The sequence below is a fragment of the Anomaloglossus baeobatrachus genome, chromosome 3 (assembly GCF_048569485.1).
Source record: "Anomaloglossus baeobatrachus isolate aAnoBae1 chromosome 3, aAnoBae1.hap1, whole genome shotgun sequence".
Classification (NCBI taxonomy): domain Eukaryota; kingdom Metazoa; phylum Chordata; class Amphibia; order Anura; family Aromobatidae; genus Anomaloglossus; species Anomaloglossus baeobatrachus.
This window is the reverse complement of record NC_134355.1, coordinates 558,627,735-558,652,190: the sequence shown is the minus strand read 5'-3', so window position 1 is coordinate 558,652,190 and position 24,456 is coordinate 558,627,735. Positions and strand designations below refer to the sequence as shown.

Here is a 24,456-nt window from a genome sequence, read left to right as displayed (position 1 = left end):
AAGACAAGCATTGAATCTAGATCAAGAGAGGTAATTATTCCCCTATCCTCTGCCCTGGTCAGACCCCACCTTGAATACTGTGTACAATTCTGGGCGCCCTAATTCAAGAAAGACATCAATATATTGGAGCAAGTCCAGAGAAGAGCAACCAAGATGATAAAAGGTCTGCAAACCATGTCATATGAAGACGGCTAAAAGAAGTAAGAATGTTTAGTTTGCAAAAAAGAGAAAGCTGAGAGGAGACTTAATAGCGGTCTACAAATATCTGAAAGGTAGTCACAGTGCAGAGGGAACTACCCTATTCTCATTAGCACAAGGAAGTACAAGAAACAATGGAATGACACTAAAAGGAAGAAGATTCAGATTAGACATTAGGAAAAACTTTCTGACAGTGAGTGCAGTCAGAGTGGAACAGGCTACCACAGGAGGTGGTGAGCTCTCCATCAATGGAAATCTTCAAGCGGAGCTAGATAAACATATATCTTGGATGATTTAGGAAAGCCTGCACTCGCAGGAGGTTGGACCCGATGGCCCTTGAGATTGCTTGTTTTTTTTTTTCCTTTTTGTGTCTGTTTTCCCCTTTCTGTCTTCCTTCCCTTGTGTTGGATTATTGCAGTGGGGAGACTAGCGCTGTCGCCAGCCTTCGCCATGGCGGGTTCAGGGCAAGCGTGGGCCTAGGCCCATGATCAGTAGCTGGGGGGGGGGGACCATTCATTCAAAGATGGTTGGTAAAGACCCATCCTATTCACTGGGATTTTCTTGAAATATTTAACTGGCTATTTTCTATTGAAAAGTATATAAATATGTAAACTTCAAACAGGAGCTAGGAAAAGGATCTGTACTATGGAAAATGTTCATATTGTGAAAATAAAAGATGTTTCCGGTCTTCTTTTTTTAGTGCTGATGCAATATTTTGGGTGTCGTTTCAGGTTCCAAGCCAGAAAAAAATTCCAGCAAAGTCAGTCTGTCCGCAGGAGCCACCGCATCGCTGCCTAATGCCAACTCTCAGGGGGACCATATATACCCCAGTAAGACCTTTACTAGAAATGTATTGGGAGTCTTTTCTGGCCAGAGAGTATACCAGTAGTCACAGGGCTTCTTCTATTATTTGCAGGTATAAGACCGGGAATGACGACATCTTTACCAGTGAACTCTCTCGTGAACCGTCTCCTGATTAATGCAGATTCCTTTAGCGCCGAACCTGATAACTTGTAAGTGCAGCTGATAAGAACATCAGAAGGGTGATAATGGCTCAGTCAAGTAGAAATGACTCTCCTGATCCATTTACAAGCTCTTGCCGCAATATCCGCCTTCGGCTAGGTCATGACGCTGAGCCTCAAGAGATTAGATAAATTATACCAGTGCTGCGTGTGCAGATAAATCCCCACATTAAGAGGAAGCTTTTATTTCATTTATTCTGCCTTGTTATCTTTAATCTGTCATTTGTGATAACTTCTCACCTTATAACGGTAGCAAACGCCACATGGTCCTAGGTGTTTGCTGCTGGATGGGACAAATGTTCCTATCCGTCCTCCTTTTATCGTAGCTTTTCACACTCTTGCTTCAATATTACACATTCATTGAAAGGCTTAGGTCATGAGAATTGTATTCACTTGCTTCATATGCCATGTAAAGCTACCAGTGATTGTCGAATTAACTGTAAAAGGAAACTGTCAGCATGTTATTACATTCGGATGTAGTGGAAGGCTGTATAGGTGCTTTTCCCCCCACTAAAAATTATCCTTTTATTTCTTTATCGTTCCTTATGGGAGACCCAAACCATGGGTGTATAGCTTCTGCCTCCGGAGGACACACAAAGTACTACACTGAAATGTGTAGCTCCTCCCTCCGGGCTATATACACCCCCTGGATGACAATCTATCCAGTTCAATGCTTTGTGTTTCAGGAGGTACACACACTTGCATTCTCTGATATTTTTTTATTTTAATTTTAAAGATTTGGAAGAAAAGCGGGTCCAGTCTGGACTCCCGGCATGTCCCTTCACACCCCACTCTGTCGGGTGCTGTTAAGGTTGACTTTATAAGGCTGGAGCCTTCACATGCCGCGCTCCTTCACACCCTCTGTCGAGGCTCTGTTTGAAGTGGGAGCCTCCACGGTCCTCTCTGCTTGCAGAAGACCGGTCTCCATCCGCAGCCCTGTCTGGTTCCTGCTGGAAGGAGCATTTCCCCCCTCTCCAGGGACATGGCCCTGCGTCTCAAAAAGCTAAGTATTGAGACGTTTTTCAGGGGTCCCGGGTACTTTTATTAGGGGGACAGTATGTGTTTTAGCGTTACTGTAAATTCCGGCCGGTTCTGGGGGTTTCCCCGGAGAACCGCGCCGAAGGTGCCTGCTCGTCGGCCGCATTTTAAAATCTAGGCCCCGGCTTCAGTTTGGGCCTAGTTTCGGTTTTGGCTTCTCTGCATGTTTTGCATACAGCGCCGCCCACCGCCCGACCAGCAGAGGGGAGGGCACTCCTCTCTGGGGAGATGTTCCCTCCCCTGTATTTCTTCCTGTATCTCTCTGCCCTCCGTTTTTCCCGCTCGTGGGCTTATACACGCCCCCTCTCTTTCTCCCAGCGCCATTTTCTCAGCGTTCTTACACTGGAGGGCGCTGGATGCTGCAGCTGCATACTGTTTGGAAGGCTGACGCTTCATAGGAGAGCGGTGGAATCCGGAGGGCACACAGAGAGCACGGGCTGGTAAGCCACAACCTCTGGTTGTGCACTTTTATTACACTCTCAGGCATTCTACAGGAGTGTATTCTGGCTGCAGAGCTTCCACCTCAGCAGCATGTCTGTCACTAGGAGCAAGGCTGCAAACATGTATGCTATATGCACTGCGTGTAAGCTCATTCTGCCAGAGCCAAGCACATACCCACATTGTGATGCCTGTGCTAACATGTTTGTGTCTCAGCCTGGAGCCGCCTCAGGGGTCCCTCTGGCTGCTCCGGCCCAGGTGGCTGAACCCCCGGCTTGGGTAGCTTCCTTTTCACAAGCTATTTCCCAGTCTTTTCCCGACTCCATGGGGCAGCTGTCCCGGACACTGCTGTCCATGCATCAGCCCCCCTCTCAGGGTGTCTCTGCGGCTCCTAGCTCTGCAGAGCCCTCAGAGCATGTCCTAGGACCCCGTCCCCCTAAACGGAGACGCAGGGAACCTTCTCCTTCCTCGTCCCACGGCTCTGATTCACAGGCCGAGGTGCAGGGCGAGGAAGATTCGTTTACTGTGGGCTCAGACGCTGCCTCTATGTACCCCATTGACTTGTCTGAGGGTGATGCGGATGTTAGTGACTTGATTGCGTCCATTAACTCCGTACTGAACCTCAACCCACAAGAGTCAGAGGAACAACCCTCTCTGGTAGAGGTACACCAGTTTACCTCTCCTAAGAAACCTAGGAGTATGTTTTTTAACCACTCCAGCTTTCAGACCACTGTTAACAAGCCCAGGGCCTGTCCTGACAAACGATTTCTGAAGCGTAGTTCAGATGACCGTTTTCCTTTTCCACCGGAGGTGGTTAAGGACTGGGCCCAGTCCCCAAAGGTAGACCCTCCGGTGTCCAGAATCTCAGCCCGCACAGTCGTAGCTGTGGCTGATGGCAGGCAATTCTCTTAAGGATCCCACTGACCGCCAGGTTGACCTTCTGGCCAAGTCTGTATATGAGGCGGCAGGAGCCTCGTTCTCCCCGTCTTTTGCGGCAGTGTGGGCTCTTAAGGCAGTCTCTGCCTCTCTGGCGGAGATTCATTCCCTCTCCAGGGACTCTATTCCTGAGACGGATGCCTTAACTTCTCAAGCTTCGGCTTTTGCATCCTACGCCATGTCTGCCATCCTGGAGGCTTCTCACCGCACTGCGGTGGCCTCCGCTAACTCCCTCGCGATCCGCAGGATCTTGTGGCTTCGAGAGTGGAAAGCAGACGCTTCCTCTAAGAAGTACCTTGCGAGTCTCCCTTTTGCTGGGTCCCGGCTGTTTGGGGAACAGCTGGATGACATAATTAAGGAAGCTACTGGCGGGAAGAGTACTTCCCTGCCACAAGCTAAACCCAAGAAACCTGTCCAGGGCAGGAACCAATCGAGGTTTCGTTCCTTTCGTTCCTCTAACTGGTCGTCCTCTAAGCCCTCGGCCTCGTCCACTACCGCAGCCAAGGATCGTAAATCCAACTGGCGCGCAAAGCCGCGTCCTCAAAAGACCGGAGGAGCCGCTGCCACTAAGGCAGCTTCCTCGTGACTATCTAGCCGCGCCAGCAACGTCCTTGGTCGGTGGCAGGCTCTCCCACTTTGGAGACGTGTCGTTGCAACACGTCTCCGATCAGTGGGTGCGGGATATCATCTCCCACGGCTACAGGATACAATTTTCTTCCAGCCCGCCAAACAGATTTTTTCTGTCCACCCCCCCCTGCTCCAAAGCCGCCGCCTTCTCTCAGGCCGTGGCATCCCTGCAGGCCAACGGTGTAATTGTTCCGGTTCCCGCCCGGGAACGGTTCAGCGGTTTCTACTCAAACCTCTTTCTAGTCCCCAAAAAGGACGGTTCCTTCCGACCCATCCTGGATCTCAAGCTTCTCAACAAGCATGTTCAGGTGCGGCACTTTCGCATGGAATCTCTGAGATCGGTCATTGCCTCAATGACCCAAGGAGATTTTCTGGCATCCATCGACATCAGAGATGCCTATCTGCATGTGCCTATTGCGGTTTCACACCAGCGTTGGCTACGCTTTGCGATCGGAGAGGAACATTTCCAATTCGTGGCTCTCCCCTTCGGCTTAGCCACGGCCCCTCGAGTATTCACCAAGGTCATGGCAGCAGTGGTTGCGGTCCTGCACCTCCAGGGGTTGGCAGTGATTCCTTACCTGGACGACCTTCTAGTCAAGGCCTCATCCAGTGCAGACTGCCAGCGGAGTGTCTCTCTCACTCTCGCCACGCTAGTTCAGTTCGGGTGGCTTGTCAACCTGCCCAAGTCCACTCTGATCCCGACCCAGGTGCTTTTGTACCTAGGGATGCAATTCGAGACTCTGCCGGCACTTGTCAAGTTGCCCTTAGTCAAACAGCAGTCCCTTCGTCTGGCGGTGCGCTCTCTGCTGAGGCACCGCTGTCATTCCATCAGACACCTCATGCAGGTGCTGGGTCAGATGGTGGCGTCCATGGAAGCGGTTCCCTTTGCTCAGTTCCATCTGCGTCCCCTGCAGCTGGACATTCTCCGCTGTTGGGACAAGCGGATCTTTTCCTTGCACAGGCAGGTGGCTCTGTCGTCACACACCAGGAGCTCCCTTCAGTAGTGGCTTCGGCCCCTCTCTCTGTCTCAGGGACGCTCCTTCCTGACTCCGTCCTGGGTGATCCTCACCACGGATGCCAGCCTCTCCGGTTGGGGAGCAGTATTTCTCCATCACCGAGCACAGGGCACTTGGACTCCGTCCGAATCAGCCCTCTCGATCAATGTGCTGGAGATCAGAGCTGTGTTTCTAGCTCTCCTAGCCTTTCACCACCTGTTGGCGGGCAAGCACATTCGAGTTCAGTCGGACAACGCGACAGCGGTTGTCTACATCAATCACCAGGGCGGGACTCACAGCCGTCTGGCGATGTTGGAGGTTCAACGAATCCTCCAGTGGACGGAGGACTCAAAGTCCACCATGTCTGCAGTCCACATCCCAGGCGTGGAAAACTGGGAGGCCGATTACCTCAGCCGTCAAACCGTGGACAGCGGCGAGTGGGCCCTGCACCCGTCAGTGTTCAGATCAATCTGCCGCAAGTGGGGCACTCCGGAAGTGGACCTAATGGCATCACGGCACAACAACAAGATTCCGGTTTACGTGGCTCGCTCCCACGATCCTCAAGCCTTCGCAGCAGACGCACTGGTTCAAGATTAGTCTCAGTTCCGTCTGGCCTATGTGTTTCCCCCTCTAGCGCTCTTGCCCAGGGTTCTGCGCAAGATCAGAATGGAGGGCCGTCGAGTCATACTCATTGCTCCGGACTGGCCCAGGCGAGCTTGGTACCCAGACCTGCTCCGTCTGTCCGTAGAGGTGCCGTGGCATCTCCCGGACCGCCCAGACCTTCTCTCTCAAGGTCCGTTCTTCCGCCAGAATTCTGCGGCTCTCAGATTGACGGCGTGGCTCTTGAGTCCTGGATCCTAACGGCTTCAGGCATTCCCTCTGAGGTCCTCTCCACCAAGACTCAGGCTCGGAAGTCTTCCTCGGCCAAGATTTACCACAGGACTTGGAGGATTTTCCTGTCCTGGTGTCGCTCTTCCGACCATGCTCCTTGGCCGTTCTCCCTGCCGACCATCCTGTCTTTTCTACAGTCCGGTCTACAGCTAGGACTGTCCCTCAATTCCCTCAAGGGACAGGTGTCGGCTCTGTCGGTATTGTTCCAGCGGCGTATCGCCCGACTGGCTCAGGTGCGCACTTTCATGCAGGGCGCATCTCACATCATTCCTCCTTACCGGCGGCCCTTGGATCCCTGGGACCTTAATCTGGTCCTCACGGCCTTACAGAAACCCCCCTTTGAGCCCCTCAGGGAGGTTCCCTTGTTTCGACTTTCACAAAGTTGTTTTTCTAGTAGCCATAACTTCTCTCAGGAGAGTCTCTGATTTGGCTGCGCTCTCTTCGGAATCCCCCTTTTTGGTGTTTCACCAAGACAAGGTGGTTCTTCGTCCGTCTCCGGACTTTCTCCCTAAGGTGGTGTCTCCTTTCCACCTTAACCAGGACATTTCATTGCCTTCTCTTTGTCCGGCCCCTGTGCATCGCTTTGAAAAGGCGTTGCATACCTTGGATTTGGTGCGGGCGCTCCGAATCTATGTGTCACGCACCGCCGTTTTTAGGCGGTGCACCTCACTTTTTGTGCTAACCACTGGTCAGCGCAAGGGTCTCGCTGCTTCTAAACCGACCCTAGCTCGTTGGATCAGGTCGGCTATCACCGATGCCTACCAGTGTTCTCAGGTGCCTCCCCCGCCAGGGATTAAGGCGCACTCGACCAGAGCTGTCGGTGCCTCCTGGGCTTTCAGGCACCAGGCTACGGCTCAGCAGGTTTGTCAGGCTGCCACGTGGTCCAGTCTGCACACTTTTTCGAAGCACTACCAAGTGCATGCTCATGCTTCGGCAGATGCGAGCTTGGGCAGACGCATTCTTCAGGCGGCTGTCGCCCATTTGTGAAGTTAGGTTTCGCCTACTTCTCAGTTGGTTTATTCCCACCCATGGACTGCTTTGGAACGTCCCATGGTTTGGGTCTCCCATAAGGAACGATAAAGAAAAAGAGAATTTTGTTTACTTACCGTAAATTCTTTTTCTTATAGTTCCGACATGGGAGACCCAGCACCCTCCCTGTTGCCTGTTGGCAGTTTTTTTGTTCCGTGTGTTTCACCGGCTGTTGTTAGTAGTCAGAGTTACGGTTATTCCGAGTTTACTCTATCTCTACTTATGGGTGGATGTCCTCCTTCAGCTTTTGCACTGAACTGGGTAGATTGTCATCCAGGGGGTGTATATAGCCCGGAGGGAGGAGCTACACATTTGAGTGTAGTACTTTGTGTGTCCTCCGGAGGCAGAAGCTATACACCCATGGTTTGGGTCTCCCATGTCGGAACTATAAGAAAAAGAATTTACGGTAAGTAAACAAAATTCTCTTTTTTGTAGAGATCCAGTGCCAACCATGAGAAATATATGCAAATCAGGCTGGAAAACACTAGGGGTCAGTGCACTTGAAAAAAGGCAGTTAAAGGGAACCTGCGACCAGATTTGGGGCCTATAAGCTGCGGCCACCACCAGTGGGTTCTTATATATAGCATCTAACATGCTGTACATAAGAGCCCAGGCCGCTGTGTAGAACATAAAAAACACTTTATAATACTTAGGAGGTCACTCCGGTGCAGACTGGTCGATTGGTTGTCTCCGTTCTCCGGGACCAACGCCTCTTCTTTTGGCCATCTTTGTTTTCCTTCTTCTGAAGCCAGGGTGCATGACGCATCCTACGTCATCCACACTCACCGGCCATGAGGTCCTGCGCAGGCGCACTTTGATCTTCCCTGCTCAGGGCAACTCAAAGTATTGTAGTGCTAGATTGCTTTATATAAGAGCCCACTGGTGGTGGCCGCAGCTTATAGGCCCCAAATCTGGAGACAGGTTCTTTGACACTCCCCCAGTGCACTTTAAGCCTGATTTGTATATGGTTGCTACTGGCATATTGGATCTCTATAAAAATTGTACCATTTTTATAAGGGAAAAAGCTCCTGTACAGTGATACCACTATTTGCCTTTATCTGTAGCTTATGTGTGAAGACAGTGCCAGGCCGCTCAGTCGCTACGCCTCTATTCTTAGGGATACCTGTGTGTGTGTGTGTGTGTGTGTGTGTGTGTGTGTGTATGACTCTGGGGTGCTTGGCACTCACTTGCTTTCCTAGGGCTCCATTCACCTTCCTGCGTGCTGACGCAGAGACCACTGTGAAGAAACCATGCCACAGCAGGGTTTTCTTAACCACCCTAGCTGAGGGAATTGTCTTTCTGTCTTCTCCTAAGGCTGGAGTCACACTAGCGTATCGCTTCTGATGCGAGAGCATCGGATGTGATTTGCTAATGACCCTCAACTCCCGCTCTGCTGCGAGCATGAGCAGAGTGTCATACGACTATGGTCCATTCCTGAGATCTGATCACAGCTCCAGAGGAGAGGGTGGGATTAATCTCCCTATCTCCTCCATTGTCAGCCTGTGCGTATATTGCACTGCACTTGGATGACATCGGAGTGCAGTCCAATATTTCTCTCGCACCCATACACTTGTATGGGTGCAAGTGACATGGCTCTCACAGACAATCGCAGCATGATGCTCCCTAATCGGACTGAGGAAAAACTTGCAGATCTGAGCTGCAGCATTGTCTTATATGGGGCCGAGTGCAATGCGAGATTTTCTCACTGCACTTGTGCGAGTCATACGCAAGTGTGACTCTACCTTAACCCTCCCAATATGGGTATAGCGACCACTGCCTGGTATTCTCTGTCAGTTTCCCTCACCGTTCTGACGTATTCCTTATTGCCTTGGGACCGTCTCCTTGTCCCTCTTTCCATTCCTTGCCCATTTCACCCTTGGAAGACTTGTCTGAGCCCGCCAGGGTGAGCCGTGGGCTCCAGATCTTAAGAGCTGGGCTCTCGTTCCAGCACTAGCACCCGGCCCTAGGCCCACGTTCTCTCCTGTTCCAATCCACTCTACCTCTCGACCCTAAAATGGCCGGATTAATACTCATTCCCCTCCTCTCATTATCATTAACCCTATCTTATCGAAAAATCATACCTACAACCTTAATGCGCTGTGTGCTGCGTTTTGCATTACCTAAAATAGCCACTAGATGGCAACATTTCTTATTATAAAATCCATTCTAAACTCCACTTCATGTAAAACCTGTCTTCTTCCCTAAAATCTATCACATATAATTTATACATAAATTCACATTGCTTTATCACACAAACATAAAATACAAGACAATACCATTATTTACGTTGCTGGGGCTCGGCCACCTACTACACATCTAGCAAAATTGACATTTGCTCTGGGACTTCCACCCTAGTTTGTGGGACTGTGGAATATATTAGGACTATATAGGCAATCAGAAATAAGTTAATGATATGGGTGATGTTTCATGCTTTTCTGTTCCTCAGGGATTGCTATACAGAAAAGTGCGTGATGAATAATTACTTTGGGATTGGTCTGGACGCAAAAATCTCCCTGGATTTTAACAATAAAAGGGATGAGCACCCGAAGAAGTGTAGGTGAGGAATGGCTATAAGGGGACATTGCTGCACTGCAGAGACCCTTGAAATGGATTGTGTGTTCCATTAATTTAATGTGTTTTGTCATTGACAGAAGTCGTACAAAGAATATGATGTGGTATGGAGTGCTGGGGACTAAAGAGTTAGTGCAGAGGACGTACAAGAACCTGGAGCAGAGGGTTCTCCTGGAGGTTCGTATGTGGACGCTCGTCCTAACCCGTCGGTCTCCTCTTCTCTGTCCCTATTCTCTTTCCGATTCTGTGACCTTTGCACTATTGAGTTGTTTGTGTGTGACGTGGCCAAAATGTAGATAATCTATCCCAATTTTTTTTTCGCTATTAATGAGTTTTATTTATATTTATGTTAATATGTATATTTTAAACTTTAAAACATTATTAGGCGTGATATTTTATTTTTTATTTTTCATATGGCAGACATAGGACATAATATCAGACTGACCCTATCTCAAATGCCTTGGCCTCATTGGCCATAAACTGTGCACAGCCCCTGTCATGCACAGTTCACAGCTGTGGGGAGACCCAAGTGCCATTATATTGATAACCAGCAATGCGCGCTGATCTGTAATTCCCCTTTGTCACTGCTTCTTATATTGTTCAGCAGTGAGCGGTGACAGCAGGTCCAGGTACCAGGGCAGTGGCAGTGAGGACAGGTCAGGGAACCTGGCATTGCACTACTAATGACATGCTGCTGAGCTATTCTCACTGCTGGAAAAAGTCACAACCGCAGCACTGAAGCCTGTAACTGCTATCACCACTTACAGCAGAATTCAGAGTGCAACAGTCAAATCATCACCGGCAACTACACTCTGATTGTAAGTTGCGATGTACTGCAGAACAGGGCTGTGGATTGATATACCGCAATAGGTGACTGAGGAGGGTTGTACTGCAGGAGCGGGCTGGGGTGTAATGTTCTGCAGTAGGGGGATGTTGGGCGTTGTATTGGAGGAGAGGGCTGTGGAGTGATGTAATTATTTTGGGGTAGCTAAGCAGCAATGTACTACAGAAGGGGGCTGTTGAACAATGTACTGCAAGAAGGAGTGAGGATTGATGTATTGCAGGAGGTGGCTGAGGAGTGATGTACTGTGGGAGAAGGCTGAGGAGTGATGTACTGCGAGAGGGGGCTGAGGAGTGATGTACTGCGAGAGGGAGCTGAGGAGTGATATACTGCAAAAGGTGGCTAAGGAGCGATGTACTGCATATGAGAGCTGATAAGCGATGTACTGCATGAGGGTCCTGAAGAGAGATGTACTGCATGAGAGCCTGAGGAGCGATGTACTACATGAGGGTGCTGAAGAGCGATGTATTGCACGAGGAGCCTGAGCAGCAATGTACTGCATGAGAGGGCTGAGGAGGAATGTACTGCATGAGAGGCCTGAGGAGCGATGTACTGCATGAGAGGCCTGAGGAGCGATGTACTGCATGAGAGGCCTGAGGAGCGATGTACTGCTTGAAGGGCCTGAGGAGCGATGTACTGCATGAGAGGGCAGAGGAGCAATGTACTGCATGAAGGGGCTATTAAAATACAAAAGTAATTAAAATCTTTGGTAAATAAAATAAACGGAAAAACAGAATACCAGTATTGCACTTTCTTTGTCGCTCCATTGGGAGACCCAGACAATCGGGTGTATAGCTTCTGCCTCCGGAGGCCACACAAAGTATTACACTTTAAAAAGTGTAACCCCTCCCCTCTGCCTATACACCCTCCCGTGCATCACGGGCTCCTCAGTTTTATGCTTTGTGTGGAAGGAGGCACACATCCACTCATGCATTCTCATATTAGTTATATCGGTTGGAAGAAAAGTGGGCCCCCACGGGGCTCCCGGCATGTTCCCTTCTCACCCCACTACGTCGGCGGTGCTGTTAAGGTTGAAGTACCCATTGCGGGTACAAAGGCCGGAGCCTCATGCCGTCTCCTTCACCATCCCTTAGCGGCTCTGGGAGAAGTGGGATCCTGAGCGGTCATCCATTCACTGGGACCGTGCTCCCTCCGCAGCCCCTGTGGGAATCTGTCGAACAGGAGTCTATTTATCCTCAGGGACCGGGCCCTGCATCACTAAGGTACTCTGTGTCCCCATGGGGGATGTGCACGGAGCGCCTTCATCCCGGACGCTGCAGCAGCTGCTTATTTGTGACGGCCGGCGGACTTCCGCGCCTGCTTGTCGGCCGCGGTCTTAAATTTAGTCCCCGGCTTCAATTGCGGCCTAGTAGCAAAACTCCCGCCCCCGGGCCGGTCTACCAGGGGTAAGGGCGGGACTGCCGACCTGACGTCGGATGTGAGGGCCGGAGCATCCTGTATGTTTCCTCCCCCCTCACTGATCACTGTGGGGACTCCAGATTCCCGCACTTTTCTAGCGCCGCCCACGGCCCCACTCCTCCCCAGAGAGCTCCGGCAGCCATTTTTTTGGCATTCTGCCGGTGGAGGATTTCCATGAAAGAGCTCTGCAACGCTGGGAGACCTAAGGCAGGGAATCTGGAGGACACACGCTCCGCTTTTTAGCGGTCGGTAAGCCACACCGGTCACCCGGTGCTGGTCCCCTTAGGGTGCCGGAATAGATACTATATATATATATATATATTTCTGTTCGGTCGGGCTATATACCTTTTCCCATATACCCTCAGTGATCACTCTCCTAGGAGACAACAGCATGTCGTCCACAAGGAGCAAGGGTGCCAAGGCACAGGGTTATTTTGCGACCTGTACCTCTTGTGCGGCTAAGTTACCTGCGGGTTCCACCTACCCTCACTGTGAGCAATGCTCAACCCCTGTTTTGCTTGCTCAGCCGGAGCCTAGGTCACTAGTGGGCCCCTCGGCTCAGGTAGACCTCCCTGCTCCCCCTGTCCAGGCGGCAGGGACAGAGTTTGCCGTTTTTGCTGAAAAACTCTCTGAGTCACTCTCACAATCCATGGCTCAGTCTATGGACAAATGGTCTGCCAAGCTGCTTGAAGCTTTGCAGTCCAGACCGGTCCTTACACAGGCCCCGGGCCCTGTTGGATCGTCGCCTCCAGGCCCCTCTCTGTCCGCGCCGCAGCGCGTTCCCAGGGGGGGCCCTAGGTCTCACGTGGAGGACTTCTGCCCGGACCACAGTCCCAGACCGGCTAAGCGGGCCCGCTGGGAATCTTCCCCGACTTCTTCACGCTGCTCGGGTTCCCAGCTTGAGGACTCTCTGGAGGACGAGGCGGACGTCGCAGCTCAGGGCTCTGACCCTGACATTGCTCTCAATCTTGATACACCTGAAGGGGACGCCATAGTAAATGACCTTATCTCGTCCATCAACCAGGTGTTAGATATATCTCCCCCGCCGCCACCTGTAGAGGAGTCGACTTCTCAGCAGGAGAAACACCAGTTTCGGTTCCCTAAACGTACACGAAGTGCGTTTTTCGATCACTCTAACTTCAGAGATGCTGTCCAGAAGCCCAGAGCGGTTCCGGACAAGCGCTTTACTAAGCGCCTTACTGACACACGTTACCCCTTCCCCTCTGACGTAGTTAAGGGTTGGGCTCAATGTCCCAAGGTGGATCCCCCAGTCTCTAGATTGGCGGCTAGATCTGTGGTATCGGTTGCAGATGGCTCATCGCTAAAGGATGCCACTGACAGGCAGATAGAGCTCCTGGTGAAATCCATCTATGAAGCCACGGGCGCGTCTTTTGCCCCGGCTTTTGCAGCCGTGTGGGCACTCCAAGCTATCTCAGCTTGTCTGGCTGAGATTAATGCGGTGACACGTAATTCTGCTCCGCAGGTTGCGTCTTTGACTTCTCAGGCGTCAGCTTTTTCTTCCTACGCCATGAACGCAGTTCTAGACTCTGCTAGCCGTACAGCGGTGGCATCCGCTAACTCTGTGGCAGTCCGCAGGGCCATGTGGCTGCGCGAATGGAAGGCAGACTCAGCTCTCGTCCCCCGACTCGTTTCTTCAGAACCTCTCCGCCCCCCGAGCGGGCCGATGCACTTTTTCAGGCGGTGAACGCTCTGAAGGCAGAAGGAGTTGTGATCCCTGTTCCCCCCCAGGAACATGGTCGCGGCTTTTACTCCAACTTGTTTGTGGTGCCAAAGAAGGACGGCTCGTTCCGTCCCGTTCTGGACCTCAAACTGCTCAACAGACATGTGAGCACCAGACGGTTTCGGATGGAATCTCTCTGCTCGGTCATCGCTTCGATGTCACAAGGAGACTTCCTAGCATCGATCGACATCAAGGATGCTTATCTCCATGTGCCGATCGCATCCGAACATCAACGCTTTTTGCGTTTCGCCATCGGGGACGAACACCTTCAGTTCGTGGCATTGCCTTTCGGCCTGGCGACAGCCCCACGGGTGTTCACCAAGGTCATGGCATCTGTTGTGGCGGTCCTACACTCTCAGGGCCACTCGGTGATTCCCTACTTAGACGATCTTCTGGTCAGGGCACCCTCTCAGATGGCGTGTCAAAACAGCCTTTCTGTCGCTCTGGCGACTCTCCAGCAGTTCGGGTGGATCATCAACTTCCCAAAATCCAAGTTGACACCGACCCAATCACTGACGTACCTTGGGATGGAGTTTCATACTCAGTCAGCGGTAGTCATGCTACCGCTGGACAAACAGCTTTCGCTGCAGGCAGGGGTGCAATCTCTTCTTCGGGGTCAGTCACACCCCTTGAGGCGCCTCATGCACTTCTTGGGGAAGATGGTGGCAGCGATGGAGGCAGTGCCCTTCGCGCAATTCCATCTGCGGCCACTCCAGTGGGACATTCTCCGCAAATGGGACAGGAGGTCGACTTCCCTCGACAGGAACGTCTCTCTTTCCCTTGCAACCAAGATGTCACTTCAGTGGTGGCTCCTTCCCAACTCTCTGTCGCAGGGAAAATCCTTCCTACCCCCAACCTGGGCTGTGGTCACCACGGGCGCGAGCCTGTCAGGGTGGGGGGCGGTTTTTTCTCCACCACAGGGCTCAGGGAACCTGGACTCCGATAGTCATCCCTTCAGATCAATATTCTGGAGATAAGGGCAGTGTATCTAGCCCTATTGGCCTTTCATCGGTGGCTGGAGGGCAGGCAGATCCGGATCCAGTCGGACAACGCCACTGCCGTCGCATACATCAACCACCAAGGCGGAACTCGCAGTCGTCAAGCCTTCCAGGAAGTCCGACGGATTCTGCAGTGGGTGGAAGCCACAGCTTCCACCATCTCCGCAGTTCACATCCCGGGCGTAGAAAACTGGGAAGCAGATTTTCTCAGTCGTCAGGGCATGGACGCGGGGGAATGGTCTCTTCACCCAGACGTGTTTCGAGAGATCTGTCGCCGCTGGGGAACGCCGGACGTCGATCTCATGGCGTCACGGCACAACAACAAAGTCCCGGCATTCATGGCCCGGTCTTAAGATCACAGAGCTCTGGCGGCGGACGCATTAGTTCAGGATTGGTCGCAGTTTCGACTGCCTTATGTATTTCCTCCTCTGGCGATGCTGCCCAGAGTGCTGCGCAAAATCAGGTCAGACTGTCGTCGCGCCATTCTAGTCGCTCCAGATTGGCCGAGGCGGTCGTGGTACCCGGATCTGTGGCATCTCACGGTGGGTCAACCGTGGGTGCTCCCAGACCGCCCAGACTTGCTGTCACAAGGGACGTTTTTCCACCTGAATTCTGTGGCCCTCAACCTGACTGTGTGGCCATTGAGTCCTGGCTCATAGCGTCCTCAGGGTTATCTCAAGATGTCATTGCCACCATGAGACAGGCCAGGAAACCAACGTCCGCCAAGATCTATCACAGGTCTTGGAGGATCTTCTTATCCTGGTGCTCTGATAAGGGTTTTACTCCCTGGCCTTTTGCCTTACCCACTTTTCTTTCATTCCTTCAATCCGGAATGGACAAGGGGTTGTCTCTCGGCTCTCTCAAGGGCCAAGTATCGGCGCTATCCGTATTTTTTCAAAAGCGTCTAGCCAGGCTTCCGCAGGTCCGCACGTTCCTGCAGGGAGTTTGCCACATAGTCCCACCTTACAAGCGTCCGCTGGAACCCTGGGACCTTAACAGGGTGCTAACGGCTCTTCAGAAACCACCTTTCGAGCCGCTGCGGGATGTCTCTTTATCACGTCTTTCGCAGAAGGTGGCATTTCTAGTGGCAGTTACATCGCTCCGTAGAGTGTCGGAGCTGGCAGCGCTGTCATGCAAAGCCCCCTTCCTGGTTTTTCACCAGGATAAGGTGGTTCTGCGTCCTGTTCCAGAATTTCTCCCTAAGGTGGTATCTCCTTTTCATCTCAATCAGGATATCTCCTTACCTTCATTTTGCCCTAATCCAATTCACCAATGTGAAAAGGATTTGCACTCATTAGATCTGGTGAGAGCACTCCGGCTCTACGTGTCTCGCACGGCGCCCCTGCGCCGTTCAGATGCGCTTTTTGTCCTTGTCGCTGGCCAGCGTAAGGGTTCGCAGGCTTCCAAGTCAACCTTGGCTCGGTGGATCAAGGAACCAATTCTTGAAGCCTACCGTTCTTCTGGGCTTCCGCTTCCTTTGGGGCTGAACGCCCATTCTACCAGAGCCGTGGGTGCGTCCTGGGCATTGCGGCACCGGGCTACGGCTCAGCAGTTGTGTCAGGCAGCTACGTGGTCTAGTCTGCACACTTTCACGAAACACTATCAGGTGCATACCTATGCTTCGGCAGACGCCAGTCTAGGTAGGCGAGTACTTCAGGCGGCGGTTGCCCACCTGTAAGAGGGGGTCGTTTTCGTCTCTTTTTATCGATGTATTCTTTTACCCACCCAGGGACTGCTTTTGGACGTCCCAATTGTCTGGGTCTCCCAATGGAGCGACAAAGAAGAAGGGAATTTTGTTTACTTACCGTAAATTCCTTTTCTTCTAGCTCCTATTGGGAGACCCAGCACCCGCCCCTGTTCCCTTCGGCTGTTTGTTCTTTTGTGTACACATGTTGTTCATGTTGAATGGTTCATGGTTTTCAGTTCTCCGAACATCCTTCGGATTGAATTTACCTTAGACCAATTTATAAGTTTCCTCCTTCCTGCTTTTGCACCAAAACTGAGGAGCCCGTGATGCACGGGAGGGTGTATAGGCAGAGGGGAGGGGTTACACTTTTTAAAGTGTAATACTTTGTGTGGCCTCCGGAGGCAGAAGCTATACACCCGATTGTCTGGGTCTCCCAATAGGAGCTAGAAGAAAAGGAATTTACGGTAAGTAAACAAAATTCCCTTCTTTTTAGTCACTTCAACTTCCTCCAAAATGCAATAAAAAATGATTAAACCATTACATAGTGCCCCAAATTGGAATCAATTAAAAGAATACTGCAGCATGTGTACCGCCCCGCGGGCTCGGCTGCGACTGCCGAGCCGCTCGGATCCGTACTCGTATGGTGGGTGGCTCGAGCTCCTCACGGACCCGGGGTCACGTCGCTCTGCAAGGGGGTTGGCGCTACACACAGGGACTTCGGTGGGGAGTTCCACGGCCGGAGCCGCAGTGTGTGACGCCACCCACGGGTTGTGGTGAATGGCTGGACACCACCGCTTTCGTTAACTAGGCCCCCCAGGGACGGTGTTGCGCAGCTTGGTGTTGACCCCTCCGTGGGTAGGGGAGTGATGGTCCCGGGGGCCCGAGGGAAATGCTGAGGCGTGGGGACAGGCGCATGCTGGTGCGGCGCGGTGCGCGGCCCGAAGGCACTGGTGTACTCACTATGACACAATACACTGGAGTCTCTGGTAAACCAAATGGGATGATGAACGGGGCCCGCAGCCGGCTGCAGCTGCTCCCTTAACAGGTTGGTGGTTTCCGCCTTTCTCCTGCACCTCTTTGTGTGAATGTTTGACTCCTATGCCTAAGCAACGGTAGTCCGCTCCCCGGCTTGCTGGGTGTCGGAAGAGCCCTGTTTGCCCGCAGACACTGGCCTCTTGGGTCTCTATACCTTGGCGGTGGCTTTACCCTGTATGGTTGGGCTGTTGTCTTCTAACGGGTCTTGTGTGGGAAAGGTCCTTAAGTCCAGTACTCAATCAGTTGATTTGACTCGGCCCTGTCGGTTCGGGGCTTCGTACTGGGTCTGAGTACCCCTCCTGGTGCTCCGGTTTCCAATCGGTTCCCCGGTTCGGTACCGGCGGGCTACCGCCCGACCCCGGTCCCTACGGTTCTATTGGCTGTAATCCCAGCTCCTGCAGGCGGCCACCACCGTCTGCCTCCTTGCCAGAGGTGACTGGGCTCCGACCCAGACACCTGAGTAGACTATTGGCAGGCCTGGACACAGGTCTGCCTTGAACTCGACCTCTCTCCTTTACTGTCAAGACTAGACTACTACACACTGAACTTGTGTCTTTTTCCCGCCTCCAGGCCTGTGAACTCCTCGGTGGGCGGAGCCAACCGCCTTGCTCCGCCCCCCTGGTGTGGACATCAAACCTGGAGGGTGGTGACAAGGTGTTGAAGTTTGGCTGATGTCAACTTTTTAGGGAGGGGGTGTGTGTGCATGGGACTACCTGGGACAACCTGACTAGTCCAGGGCGTCACACATGCAAAAAAGCCCAAACATATCGCCATCAATTGAAAAATCAAAAAGTTATGGGTCCTGAAAAATGCTGGCAGAGACCAAATTTTCCTTTTTCCTTTTTTTTTTTAATTTTAATAAATACACATAATAAGTAAAACTCAACACATCAGTATCACATTGCAGTCACCAACAAAATGGTGACATCAGACACATCAACAGATCCTGCTGGCATTTACTGCAGTTGTAGTGCGAGCGAGCTGTACATTTGTCATGTCTTATGTGAACAACTGCTCCCCCTAGTGTCAAAACAGTGAAGTGTCAAAACTTATAAAATCATACTTCATATTTTATAGATATGCGGCATTTTGATTGGCAGTCAGGACTATTTGTCTTGAGTAGCTAGTTCAAGGCAGGTCTCCTGCAGCCAGCTTCTCTTTGACTGACAAGTCTGTAAATACATAGGGAGAGGGAGAGACAGGTCCCCTTCAATGATATTTTTGAACAGAACATTTTGTTGAGAATTAATGGAATGTGTCATAAGAAGAAGGTTTTAAGCCAAACACATACTGTATGTATGCATGTGTGTGTGTATATACCGTGTGTGTGTATGTGTGTGTGTGTGTGTATATATATATAATATATATATATATATATATATATATATATTGTGAGGTAGCACGGTCGGCTGCGCAGCAGAAGACACGGGATCCAGGCATTAAGGTTCACGGCACACGGTTTTAATGTCCAAAACAAAAGTCCACACCAATATACATGTGCCTCTCCAGTAGAGAACTCAGGGAGTTGTGTTCACTCCCTCACACCCGGCACACCTGCCCTTGTTCCTGTTTGCATTTAACCCTTCCTTCAGCCTGTAAGGAAACAGCATTAACCCTAGAGTGGATGTACTTTCTATCATGGAGTGAGCACAACCGGGGCGAGACATACCGGCCGTCATGGACAACCCCGGTCACAGTCTCACATACCCCCCCCTCAGTTCAAGCGTGCGGGGTTGAACTCCCGCCATCAAACACGGGCCGCGGGACAAGGCATCGGCGTTGCCCTGCAACCTACCGGCCCTATGTTCAACCGTAAACCGGAAGTTCTGCAGAGAAAGGAACCACCGGGTAACCCGGGCATTCCGTTCCTTGGCGGACCTCATCCAGACCAGTGGAGAGTGATCCGTCACCAAGCGAAACTGCCGTCCCAGCAGGTAATAGCGTAGGGACTCCAAGGCCCACTTGATCGCCAGGCACTCCTTCTCCACTACGCTATAATACCGCTCGGGAGGGGTGAGCTTCCTACTTAAGAAGGTGACGGGGTGTTCCTCCCCCTGAACCACCTGAGACAACACTGCCCCCAGGCCGACCTCTGAGGCGTCAGTCTGTACTATGAACTCCTTCCGGAAATCAGGGTGTACGAGAACGGGCTGTCCGCACAGGACCCCCTTCAGGGCCCGGAAGGAGTCCTCGGCCTGCGGAGTCCAGCGCACCATGACGGACTTCTTGCCTTTGAGAAGGTCCGTCAAGGGGGCTGATAGTCCCGCAAAATCCTTTACAAACCTCCTGTAGTACCCCACGATACCCAGGAAGGCCCTAACCTGCTTCGTGGTCAGGGGTCTAGGCCACTTCTGGATCGCCTCAACCTTGTTAATTTGGGGCTTAATCACTCCTTGGCCTATCACGTAGCCCAAGTAGCGAGCTTCCGTGAGTCCCAACGCACATTTCTTGGGATTGGCTGTCAATCCGGCTGTTCGAAGCGCGTCCACCACCGCTTGTACCTGTTCCAAGTGGGTCTGCCAATCGGAGCTGTAAATAATGATGTCATCAAGGTACGCTGATGCATACGCCTGGTGGGGTTCCAGCACTAAGTTCATCAACCTCTGGAACATGGCCGGAGCGCCATGTAACCCAAAAGGCAAGACAACATAGTGGAAGAGACCCTCCAGCGTAACAAAAGCGGTTTTCTCCTTGGCGGACTCCGTCAGTGGCACCTGCCAGTACCCCTTGGTCAGGTCGAGCGTGGTAAAATACCGCGCCTGTCCCAGCCTATCAATCAGCTCATCCACCCTGGGCATGGGGTAGAGATCGAACTTGGATATTTCGTTCAATCTCCTAAAGTCATTGCAGAACCTTAAGGAGCCATCGGGTTTTGGTATTAGGACAATCGGGCTAGCCCATTCACTCCGGGATTTTTCGATGACCCCCAGGCGTAACATTGTTTTTACTTCCTCCGATATGGCTTGTCGTCGAGCCTCCGGTACCCGGTATGACTTCAGGCGTACCTTCAGGTGGGGCTCGGTGACAATGTCATGTCGTATCAGACTGGTCCTACCGGGCAGCTCGGAGAAGACATCGGGGTTCTGCTGAACCAACCGTCTGGCCTCTCGTCTCTGAGTCTTGGTGAGGGCTTCTCCAATCCTTCCGGTTCGTCCTCTCCGGAGGTCGCTGGAGCCGGAGGTGAACGACCCGAAGAGGAGGGAGATGGGGAAAAAACAGCCATCAGGTTTTCCCGTTCCTGCCAAGGTTTTAATAGGTTGACATGGTATATTTGTTCAGGTTTCCGCCTACCGGGCTGCAATACTTTATAGTTAACCACCCCGACTCTTTCCTTTATCTCGTAGGAGCCTTGCCACTGAGCCAGGAATTTACTCTCCGCCGTGGGGATTAATACCAACACCCGATCCCCGGGTTTAAAGGTCCGCACGGTGGCTTGTCTATTGTAGCGGCCGCTTTGCGCGGCCTGAGCCTCCTGTAAATGCTCCTTCACAATGGGCATGACCGCGCTTATGCGGTTCTGCATACCCAAAATGTGTTCAATCACACTTTTATGGGGGGTGGGCTCTTGCTCCCATGTTTCCTTACCAGGTCCAACAATCCCCGGGGATGTCGCCCGTATAACAATTCAAAAGGCGAAAACCCCGTGGATGCCTGTGGCACCTCACGGATGGCAAACATCAAATAGGGAAGCATCATATCCCAGTCTTTCCCGTCTTTTGAAATTACCCTTTTGAGCATGGTTTTCAGGGTTTTATTGAAACGCTCGACTAAACCGTCCGTTTGAGGATGATACACAGACGTACGCAACTGCTTGATCTGGAGTAGCCGGCATAGCTCTTTGGTCACTTTAGACATGAATGGGGTCCCCTGATCCGTAAGGATCTCCTTGGGCAACCCCACCCGGCAGAACACAGCAAACAATTCCCGAGCTATAAGCTTTGCTGCAGTATGTCTGAGAGGTATCGCCTCGGGATACCGGGTGGCATAGTCAACGATCACTAGGATGTGTTGGTGCCCTCGCGCGGACTTTACGAGGGGCCCCACCAGATCCATCCCTATCCGTTCAAAAGGGACTTCTATAATGGGTAACGGTACCAACGGACTGCGAAAATGGGTCAGGGGTGCGGTAAGCTGACACTCCGGGCAGGTTTCGCAGAACCGTTTTACCTCCCCAAAGACTCCGGGCCAATAGAACCTTTGCAATATTCGCTCCTGCGTTTTCTTGACCCCTAGGTGGCCACTCATCAGGTGTTTATGAGCCACGTCGAGGACCCGCCGACGATGCGGCTGGGGTACCACCAACTGCTCTACCCCCACGCCCCGTATTTCATCTACCCGGTAGAGTAAATCCTGCTTAAGAGCGAAATGGGGGTACCTTACCTGGGCACCGGGCAGCTGTGCCACCCCGTCAATTACTGTCACCCGACTCCGGGCATGTATTAATGTAGGGTCCTGGAGTTGGGCAGTCCCAAACGTATCCGGGGACGCCTCCAACTCCGGGATGGGTTCGACCGTCTCAGCCTCTCCTGCCAATACCTCTAGGGGCGACCTATCGGGTTCACATTCTGTCCCTATCATGGGGACCCCTACGGCAGGTGTCCCGGATTCAGGATTGTAGGGCTCAGGTCCCGGACTGACCAATATCTGAGGAGACTTAGGGGGTCCCTTCCATAAAGTCCAAAAATAGGGTAGATCCCTTCCTAGGATCACGTCATAGGGAAGAGTGTTAAGAAGTCCCACCTCATGTTGCACCTGACCGCAAGGTGCTGTGATGGTGACAATCCCCGTGGGATAGTCTCGGCGGTCCCCATGTATGCAAACCACCCCCACGGTACGTCCTGTGGCCTTTACTTTAGCCCTCAAGGTGGATCGCACAAGGGTCACTAAGCTTCCGGAATCCAACAATCCTGTAACCGGACATCCATTCACCTGTATTTGGCACAAGTGGGGCTCCGTCTCTGGGGAGACCAGGTCAGCGGTACCCACCACCTGAGCATACATTGAACCCCGCCGGGTAACCCCACAATCCATGGGCTCCCTGGTGAGTGGACACTGGGCTTCCATATGTCCCACCCGCTGGCATCGCCAACATCTAATGGGGACGGAAACCCCCTTGACGGGTTGTCGTTTAGGGTACAGAACCTTCCGGAATTCAGGAATGGCGGCCGTGGCCTCAGACCGGACGGTAGGGGACTCCTGCACCGGTGTCGGCGGTGGGTCCTTGGCCCTAGGCTTGGAGGGGCCGGACCGACGGGCGGTACGCAAAGTCTCAGTGTCCCGTATCAAGTCCTGCGTAGCCACATGCCGCTCTACCAGGGACACTAATTGGTCCAGGGTACTCGGGTCACCCTGTCCTACCCACCGTTGAACGGTGACGGGTAAAGTGCGCACAAAACGATCCACTACTACCCTTTCCACCATCTGCGCCGGGCTCAGAGTGTCAGGCTGTAACCACTTTTTTACAAGATGCAACAAGTCATAGGCCTGTGAGCGTACGGGTTTGACTTCCTCATAGAACCACTGATTTACCCGCTGAGCCCGTACATAGGTATTCACCCCCAACCGTGCCAGTATTTCGGCTTTTAGGGTCACATAGTCAATGGCGTCCTCGGTACAGAGGTCCAGGTACGCTTTTTGGGGTTCCCCCGTCAGATAGGGCGACAATACCTCAGCCCACTGGGGGGTCGGTAGCTTTTCCCGCTCGGCCACCCGCTCAAACACCGCCAGGAACGCTTCCACATCATCCCCCGGGGTCATCTTTTGCAACGCTTGTCTCACCGCTTTCCGGACGCTGCCGTCGTCACCCGGTCCCGGGGTTGTTGCTGCCGGTCCAGCACGGATCGACTTGGCCAGGAGAACCATCTGTTCTTGATGTCTTTGTTCCTGCAATTGTAAGGCTTGCTGCTGACGTGCATTGGCCTGAACCAGCAGTTCTTGGTGTCTTTGGTCCTGCGATTTCAAGGATTGGAGCAGGTGTGCATTGATCTGTTGCTGCTGCTTTAGTATTTCCTCCATGGTGTCGCTGGGTTTGGGCCGTAGTATAGCCGCTTGAATCCAGGACATGTGCTACCGGGTCACCAGAAAAGGAAGCTACACCTCACTGGCTGGGATGCCCGCCGATTCTCCACCATATGTGAGGTAGCACGGTCGGCTGCGCAGCAGAAGACACGGGATCCAGGCATTAAGGTTCACAGCACACGGTTTTAATGTCCAAAACAAAAGTCCACACCAATATACATGTGCCTCTCCAGCAGAGAACTCAGGGAGTTGTGTTCACTCCCTCACACCCGGCACACCTGCCCTTGTTCCTGTTTGCATTTAACCCTTCCTTCAGCCTGTAAGGAAACAGCATTAACCCTAGAGTGGATGTACTTTCTATCATGGAGTGAGACATACCGGCCGTCATAGACAACCCCGGTCACAGTCTCACAATATATATATATATATATATATATATATATATATATATATATATATATATATATATATATATATAAAAATTTATTTATTTATATTTTTTTTTTGTCAAAAAGAACAGCAAATCCCAGTCAAAAAAAATTAAAAAAAAGGGCTACGTCCCCATACCTGGCCACAATACCAAGATATTGCAAGAAACAGTCAAGTAATTTTTGTTTTTTCACCATTTTTGGTGATGTTCTTCTTATTTTTATTTGTCATTATTTATATTAAAACAATTCTGAGACCTTGCAGTCTTAATATACTGTATGCACATATACCGTATTTTTCGCTTTATAAGACGCACTTTTGTTCCCCCAAATTTTGGGGGAAAGTAGGGGATGCGTCTTAAAATCCGAATATACGGATTATATACTGCAGGGTCCAGGGGAGGTGGGGGCAGCTCTGGAGCGGTGCTGGAGGCTGGTAGAGGCTGGTGAGCTGGTGAAGGCTGCAGCGGGAGATCTCCTGCTCCCGCTCATATAATATGCAATGCCGCTGTCCATCACCGTGGTGCTGAAACTGCACCGCGGT

General features: G+C 52.0%; 1 protein-coding gene across 2 annotated transcripts in view; it reads left to right on the top strand.

Moving 5' to 3' along the window:
- DGKD (diacylglycerol kinase delta) overlaps nucleotides 1-24,456 on the top strand; it is a 180,296-nt gene that overhangs the window by 122,814 nt on the left and 33,026 nt on the right. For both annotated transcript variants that reach the window (XM_075340845.1, XM_075340844.1), the window contains exons 17-20: nucleotides 930-1,028; nucleotides 1,115-1,211; nucleotides 9,621-9,731; nucleotides 9,826-9,922. In XM_075340845.1, the coding sequence (XP_075196960.1) occupies nucleotides 930-1,028; nucleotides 1,115-1,211; nucleotides 9,621-9,731; nucleotides 9,826-9,922 (404 nt within the window). The remainder of the gene's footprint in view (nucleotides 1-929; nucleotides 1,029-1,114; nucleotides 1,212-9,620; nucleotides 9,732-9,825; nucleotides 9,923-24,456) is intronic.